The following is an 8,491-nucleotide window of genomic DNA, read 5'->3' on the forward strand; positions in this document are numbered from 1 at the left end:
AAAAAAACAGCCTAATCCTACAGATCAATCTGTATGTAGGCAAAGTCCAGGTCTTCCCTTCACTGTAAGGAAACTTGGGAGCAGTAACTTACCAGAATTGTTCGGAGTGAGGATTCTTGTGTGGCCTGCATCCCCACTGAGGAATGGTCTAAAAGAGGAAATCCCTTGTCCAAAGGAGGCAGATGAAGGTCTAAGGAAGGGAAATAAAAGCATCAGCAAAGCCAGATGTGCAACAGCATGTCTGTAATCCCAATACTTAGAAGGCAAATGCAGGAGGATCACAGGAAGTTCAAGTCCAGCCTGATCTACATAGCAAGTTTCAGGCTAGCCAGGGCTCTAGAGCAAGACACTGTCTCAAACCAACTGGGGCTGGAGAGATGGCTCAGTGGTTAAGAACAATTGCTATTCCAGAAGACTTGGGTTCAATTCCCAGCACCCACATAGCAGATAACAAGGGTAACTCCAGTTCCAGGGGATCGGACACCCTCTTCTGGCCTTTGCTGGTATTACATGATGGGTGCACTTATATACATATAGGCAAAACACTCATACACATAAAATATTTTTAAAAAGAAATTTTAGAGCTGGGCGTGGTGGCTCAAGCCTTTTTTCCAGCACTTGGGAGGCAGAGGCAGGCGGATCTTTGTGAGTTCAAGGCCAGCCTGGTCTACGTAGTGAGCTCCAGGGGCTACAAGGAGACCCTGTCTCAAAAAGACAAAAAAAAAAACAAAAAAAAAACCAACAAAAAAAAAAACCAACAAGGAAAAAGTATCAGAGTAAAGGAAAGATAAAGGTAAAAAGCATAGGAAAGGGTAAGCCTATACACTCAGGGAAGAGAAAAATCACTGCCCTGCAACAGAAAATAATTAAAGACAGATACTACACACAGTGCTACCCTCTCTCCTGAACTGCAGATGATGAACTCTAGTGGTATAGGCCATTGGACATGTAACCCTAGGACTGCTGGCAGTGTCAGTGCGAACAGATTCCTAGAAAGGAAACAATAGGCACGGTGGTGCTCATCTGTAATCCTTGTACTTGGGAGGCAAAGAGTGGAGGATCAGGAGTTCAAGGACAGCTCTCGCTACATAGAAAATCTGAAATAAGCCAGAGCTACATGAGACCCTATCTCAGAAACAAAACAAAAACAAAAGAAAGTGTAATGTTACCTGTGAAACAAGGTGTGAGTTGAAGCTGGTGAAGGGGTTTCTGGAAAGCATAAATATGAGCCAGTGAGATAATTCAAGAACTGCAGGAGATTCAGGAGCCAGGGTGAAGGAAATGGAGATCAAAGATTTTACAATTTTAGGATTAGAGGCTAGTGTTAAGTGAAAAGGCTCACAAATCACCTAGCAGTGTCTCTTAGGGTACATTCTTCTCCCTTTCTTGACTCTGGGATTCAGAACCTATTACTGCCTTGTGCTTAATGTGTCTGGGCTTTGGCATCCCCTCTAAGACAGTTATGAAAGTATTGCTGAATATAGAGCCATCAAATTGTATACCTGTGATATCAGTAAAAATGATAGCGCTCCAAAAATTATCTCCTTCATAAAAGGCAAAGTGAAAACTGGCAAAATGGTTAGAATACTTTGTTAGAACCCTTGAAATTATCAAGATCTTATAGCAATCTGGAAAATTGTTCATTAAAATAAAAAAACAGTGGGGCTGGAGAGATGGCTCAATGGTTAAGAATACTGGCTGTTCTTGCAGAAGCCCCAAGTTTGAATCCCAGCACCCACATGGCCGCTAACAACGGTCCATAACTCCAGTTCCAGGGGATCCGACAGCCTCTTCTGCCCTCCACGGGCATTGCAGAGGCACAGGTGCACTTACCTACATGCAGGCAATACTCGCATACACATAAAATAAAAATAATAAAATATTAAAAAAACAGTGAATGTCAGTAAAAACAACAAGCATTATTGCATTTGTTTGGTTGTTTGAGACAGGGTCTCCTTATAGCCCAGCTAGCCTGGAATCACTATTCAGACCAGGCTGGCCTTGATCTCACAGAGATCCACCTGCGTCTGGGATCAAAGGCATGGGCCACCAGCCCAGGCCCCATTGTTGCATTTTAACTTAACCTGTTCTCAGTTCTCCTTTTCCAGATCCATGGTAGCTCTGAAAATCAACAGGCCTTAATCACAGTGAAAAACACCATGTCAGTCACTAGAGGGAAGAAATGGGATTGGAGCTCTTTTAAAGTGGCATTCTTTGTGTATGTGAATACGTTTGTATAGATGTGTACTCATGTAGGTAGAAGGCTTGCTGCTCAAGCCTAATGACTTGAGTTTAATCCCCAGAACCTACATAAAAGTGGAAGGAGAGAACTGACTACACAAACTTTTCCCTCTGACCTCTATATGTGTCCTATGGTATGTGTGTGTGTGCATACTAAGAGTAATAATTTTTTTTAAGGGAAAGCTGGCACATGCCTTAAATCCCAGCACTTGGGCAGTAGAAATAGTCAGATTTTTATGGGTTTGAGGCCAGTCTGGTCTATATAATGAAACCCTGCCTCAAAAAACAATTTTAAAAAATTTTTAAAAAGGGAAAACTCAAGACTAGAGAGATGGCTTAGTAGTTAAGTACACTTGGATGCTCTTGCAGAGGACTCAGGTTCTATTCCCAGCACCCCCATGGCGGCTAACAACCATATGTAACTCCAGTTCCAGAGGAATCCAATACCCTCTTCTGACCTCTTTCAGGCACTGCACAACATGGGTGCACTTACACAAATGCAGGCAATACACTCATACACATAAAATAAATACATATTTTTGATTTAAAAAGTCTTTAAAAGGGAAAACATGGCAATAAATTGCCATCATTAATAAAAAGGGGGGAGGGGACTGGAGAGATGGTTAGTGATTTAAGTACACTGGTGGTTCTTCTAGAGAATTTAGGTTCCCAGCACCCACATGGCAGCTAACAACCAACTGAAAGTTCAGTTTCAGAGTATCTGATGCTATCTTCTGGCCTCTGCAGGCATTGTATAACATGGGTATACTTACATATGTGGAGACAAAACATTTATTAAATTAAAAAAATTTTTTTTAACTGACAGTTGGGCCAGGCATGGTGGTACATGCCTTTAATCCCGGCACTCAGAAGGCAGAAGCAGGTGGATCTCTGTGAATTCAAGGCCAGCCTAGTCTACATCACCACTTCCAGGCCAGACCCTCCCTGTCTCAAAAGTGTTAACTTTCCTTTTAGACTTAACTTCTACTGCCATCTTGTGGCAATTTTGAGAACTGATCAGAGAGAGTGTGTGTGCATGTGTGTGTGTGTGCGTGTGTGTGTGCATGTGTCACTCGAACTCACAAGAGATCCACCTGTTTCTGCCTCCCAAGTGCTGAGATTAAAGGTACACGCCACTGCACCCAGCCCGTGTGTGTGTGTGTGTGTGTGTGTTTGTGTGTGTGTTTGTGTGTGTGTGGACAACTTTGTAGTCGGTCCTCTCCTTCCACCTTTAAATGGATTTTAGGGATCAAACTCAGGTCATGAGGTTGGCATAGCAATCGCTTTTACCTGCTGAGTCAGCTTCAGTGGCTATCACTCAAATTTTTATTTTTCTGTTATCTGTTTCAGAGCAAATATATCATTAGTTGAAATTTTGTAGGGGCTGGAGAGATGGTTCAGTGGTTAAGACAACTTAACTACTCTTGCAGAGGACCTGGGTTTGATTCCCAGCACCCACATGGCAGCTACGAACCGTCCTTAACTACAGTTCCAGAGGAATCCGAAGCCCTCTTCTGACCTCCATGGCATTGCACGACACGGGTGCACTCACATACATGCAGGCAATACACTCATACACATAAAATAAAATTAATAAATAAAAAGCAGAGGCAGGCGGATTTCTGAGTTCAAGGCCAGCCTGGTCTACATAGTTCCAGGACAGCTGGGGCTACAGGGAGACCCTGTCTCAAAAAGACCAAAAAAAAATTTTTTTTTAAATTAAAAAACTTGTAATCCATGTTTGGATACCTGGATTCACTTTCTGGAAAAAATAGCATATTATGCATAGAAAATTGCAGTGAATATTCTCTGGACAGAGTATGCTGACACTGGACACTTTTCTTCCTATCCTCTCTTACCAGTGTAAGAGTCTCTGGGAGTGCTCCTTCCTTGCAGGCCTCTGCTTCCCTGATAGAAAAATCATGACATTAATTAATGTACCCTGGTTCTCTACACTACCGATTCCCTGCAAGCTCTCTATCACCACCCATTCACAAACATATTATTCTCCCAGACTAAGCATCCTAGGCTAGAAGGACCCACGCTATACTACCAAAATGAACATGGTGGACACTAATTCAAGTCTCGAACACTTCCACTTTAACACTGGGTCTCTAAAACAGGGTTTGCATAGCATGAAAAAATTTATACCAAAACCAATAGAAATGTAAGATTCTTGACTTAAAATGTTGCTTCCCTTAAGCATTAGAAACCTCAGGCTACAAAAGTGAGGTGACTGTTACTTACTTGCTCCACATAACGAAAGTCAGCCACTCTGTAAGGGGTAGACTCCATGGAAGAGGAGCGGCTACATAAAGTAACACAAAACCAAACACAAAAAACTGGTGTTAAACTTTGATGTGAACTGAATTTTCCTCAGTCCCACTTTCAGCCACATCTAGAAATTTCATGCATCTTCCAATTTTTTTGCCAACATTTTTAATGTTGATGGACAGATAGGCTTTCTACTAACCTGACCACTTGGCTGCTTTGCTGGGAACTGGGTCGTGTAACAACTGAAAGAGAATAAAGTATAGGATGTGAAGTTGCCATCAGTGGATGCTGCTTTGCCCAGCTTGGGTGGTTATCTGGCTCTATGATGTTTTACATGCCATATGTAAGATTAGCAAAATCACATTATGTTCTCTGGGAAAAAAAACAGCTTCTATATGAGGAAAAGATATTTGTTCATCTCACACAGATAGCTAGGAAAAATTATTTCTTCACCTGACTGTGATGGAGAAGTAATGCCCACTGGACGAGGTGTGGTCAACCTATAAGAAAACAGAGAAAAGGCAGCTCTACTCTCATGAAGCAGAAGTAAACTGGTGCTTTAGAGAATCAGTCAGATCACAATTATAGAAACTATAGCTTCTGGGGCTGGAGAGATGACTCAGTAGTTAAGAATTTTTTAAGGAAAAAAAAAAGCAACAGTAGCTTCTTCTCTAAGCACAGATTACTTTCATGTGTTAAAGGCATCACCTCCACATATGGAGGATAAATTTTTATAGGAGCTCCCTACACTCAACTCTCTAAGTGAGACTTCTTCCACTTCTCTCTTCTACATAATAGATGTTTTGGAGTCCTTCCTTCTGTTCCTCCCTTTGTTCCTCCCTCCCTCCCTCCCTCCCTCCATCCAACAAGAATTTAGTGTCTCTATATCCTATAAGCTGGGCGTGGTGGCACACGTTTTTAATCCCAGCACTTGGGAGGCAGAGGCAGGTGGATCTCTGTGAGTTTGAGGCCAGCCTGGTCTACATAGTGAGTTCCAGGCCAGCTGGGGCTACAGGAAACCCTGTCTCAAAAAGACGCAAAAAACAAAACAAAAGAAAAAACCAGTTCACTATAGTAAGTTTCCTCTCTGAAGGCTCACAGGCTGTTGAAAGGAGAAATAAGAATCAGACCTGGATGTAATTCAGTGGTAGAATGCTTGCCTAGGAAGGCCCTGAATTTGATCCCCAGCACCATAAAGAAAGCAAAAACCACAATAATATTTATGTATTATAATGGTGTGCTGGATAGCTTTAGTGTCAACTTCATACACCTGGGTTGAGGGAGTCTCAATTGGGGTATTGCCTCTATTGGACTGGCCTGTGGCCATGTCTGAGGGGCATCTTCTTGATGAGTGATGTGGGAGGGATCAGCCTACTGTGGGTGGTGCCACCCCTGGGCACATGTGCCTGTGTTGCATAAGAAAGCAGGCTGAGCAGGGGCCAGGGGAGCAAGCCAGTAAGCAGAGTTCCTCCATGGCCTGTGCTCCAGCTCCTGCTTCCAGGTTCCTGCCCTGAGTTCCTACCTTGGGCTCCCTGATGAACTACGATCTGGGAGATGTAAGTTGAATAAACCCTTTCCTCCCCAAGGTGGTAGTGGTCAGAGTGTTTGTCACAGCAATGAAGAAACAAACTAAGACAAATGGCTATTTAAAAATACCGAAATTTGAAAGAACACTAGGCAGTAATGTGTAAGTGCTAGAGTGCCATGTCTTTTTAATGCATCCATCAATGCACAGCTTCTACTAAAAATACTTAGCAGCTGGTAGGACACAGACATCACCAATCAGAAAGGACATGGTATTGTACCCAGCACCTAAGTAGTATCTGATAAACAGTAGGGACTGAATGTTCGCTGAATGAATGAGTAGCTAACTCCACTTAATGCAGTTTTTATAGAGGAAAAGGTATATGTTGAATTTTTGAAGGATAAGTAGGAATTCACAAGACAACTGTGAAAGGTGAGCCCTATCAAGATTTCATTCAGAGCTGGGCACGGTGGCACAGGCCTTTAAGGCCAGCTACTAAGGAGGCTGAGCCAAGGTCACAAGTTCAAAGCCAGCTTGAGTAACTTAGTGAGACTGTCTCAAAATGATCCATAAAAAGAGGGATTTAGCTAGGCATGGTGGCCCATGCCTTTAATCCCAGCATTTGAGAGCAGAGGTAGGACCTCTCAATTTGAGACCAGCCTGGTCTACATAGTGAGTTCCAGGCTAGCAAGAGCTATGAGACTGTCTCAAAGAGCCAAAAGAGGGGAGGCATAGCTCAGTAGTAAAATTTGTGAGAATCTAGCCCTTCGTACTACCAAAAAAAAAAAAAAAATTCCTTTCTGACTCAGAGAATCAGAAAGGTGAAAGATAAATTCATGAAGCATTTTCTCCATCTTGGAGCCACACAACCAGAAGTCAAGAAGGACTAGCTGAAAACTCCCCCACACAAGGACATGGTAAAGCTTAAGAAGAAAGGTCTGGAGAGACAGCTCAGTGGTTAAGAACACTGGCTGCTCTTGCAGAGGACCTGGGTTCAGTTCTTAGCACCCATATGGCAGCTAACAACTCCCCTAATTCTAGTTCCAGGGAATCTAATGTCCTCTTCTGACCTCCTCAGGTATTGCATGCTCAGGTAAGCATGGGTACGCTTACATACAGGCAGACAATACACTCATACACATAAGATAAAAATTATATATATATATATAATCTTTTGAGATAGGGTCTTCCTGTAGCCCCAGCTGGCCTGGAACTCACACCATGCCTGGCTAATAAATAAATTTTTTTTTAAAAAAAGAAAGGCTGGGTGTGGTGGTGGTACATGCCTTTAATCCAAGCACTCGGGAGGCAGAAGCAGGCAGATCTCTATGAGTTCAAGGCCAGCCTGGTCTACATAGGAAGTTCCAGGCCAGCTGGGGCTACAAGGAGACCTTGTCTCAAAAATAAAAAAAATAAAAAATAAAAAAAGAAGAAAGAAATGCGAATTATCCCGAAGTGTTCATTACACATTGTATGTATGTATGACATCATCATACTACAATTCATAAATATATACAGTTGTTATGTGCCAACTGCACATTTCTTGAAGAATAAAACAGAAAACTTCAAGGTAGAGAGGTAGTGTGGGTGCTGAAAAAACTGACCTGCTTCCATGGCTCCAACCTGGAGATTCCTGTAGGTGAAAAAAAATGGGAATGAAGGAAGCTACAGATTAAAGGTGCTGTGGCTCTTCTAAAGGATCAATGGATCTCAGTCTTATTTGATAGATAATTCACCTGCAAAGTCTCCTAGATGCTAAGATTCCCAGCAGAGAAAAAAATGCAGCAGTATTTCCTTAGGAAATCATTACCTTTGAGGGAATGAAAATTTCATTTCTTCTCATAGGAGCAAACTGAGCAGCAAGGCACGGTGCCACATCCCTGTAAACCTAGCACTCAGGAGGTGGAGACTGGAGATTCAGGAGTTTCAGGCTAGCCTTGGGTACATAAAGAATTCAAGGCCACCTGGGTGTGGTCGCCCATGCCTTCAGACCCAGCACTAGGGAGGCAGAGGCTAGCAGATCTCTGTCAGATCAAGACCAGCCAGTCTACATAGCAAGTTCTAGCCCACCAGCTGGGGCTACAGGGAGACCCTGTCTCAAAAAGCCCCCCGCCCCAACTCAAGGTCAGGGTCAGTAAGATGGCTTAGCAGATAAAAAGGCTTATGTGTAAGCCTGACCTGCATTCCAGCCCAATGTTGAATATTAAAAAAAGTATTTCTCAGCCATTTGTCTTTCTTTCTATGTGTATGCATGTATTGCCTGTGTGAAGTGCACCTGTGTCATGCAATGCCTGAGGAGGACAGAAGATGCTGTCAGATCCCCTGGAACTGGAGTTAGGGACAGCTGTTAATGCCATGTGGGTGCTGGGATTCAAACTCTGGTCTTCTGCAAGAACAATCAGTGTTCTTAACTGCTGAGCCATCTCTCCAGCCCCTTGTCTTTCATTTTTT

General features: G+C 42.9%; 1 protein-coding gene across 5 annotated transcripts in view; it reads right to left on the bottom strand.

Moving 5' to 3' along the window:
- The window catches only part of Rnf212b (ring finger protein 212B), a 35,868-nt gene that overhangs the window by 6,807 nt on the left and 20,570 nt on the right, over positions 1 to 8,491 (bottom strand). For 3 of the 5 annotated variants that reach the window (XM_029566863.1, XM_029566861.1, XM_008839884.3), the window contains exons 7-13: positions 7,645 to 7,673; positions 4,969 to 5,015; positions 4,715 to 4,757; positions 4,489 to 4,549; positions 4,101 to 4,149; positions 1,170 to 1,209; positions 93 to 190 (exon numbers count right to left, since the gene is read on the bottom strand). In XM_029566863.1, coding sequence (XP_029422723.1) covers positions 93 to 190; positions 1,170 to 1,209; positions 4,101 to 4,149; positions 4,489 to 4,549; positions 4,715 to 4,757; positions 4,969 to 5,015; positions 7,645 to 7,673 — 367 coding nt within the window. The remainder of the gene's footprint in view (positions 1 to 92; positions 191 to 1,169; positions 1,210 to 4,100; positions 4,150 to 4,488; positions 4,550 to 4,714; positions 4,758 to 4,968; positions 5,016 to 7,644; positions 7,674 to 8,491) is intronic. The other 2 variants (XM_029566860.1, XM_029566862.1) reach the window with 1 other exon arrangement.

Source organism: Nannospalax galili, unplaced genomic scaffold (genome assembly GCF_000622305.1).
Source record: "Nannospalax galili isolate Female #2095 unplaced genomic scaffold, S.galili_v1.0 scaffold1119, whole genome shotgun sequence".
In the NCBI taxonomy this organism is placed as follows: Eukaryota; Metazoa; Chordata; class Mammalia; order Rodentia; family Spalacidae; genus Nannospalax; species Nannospalax galili.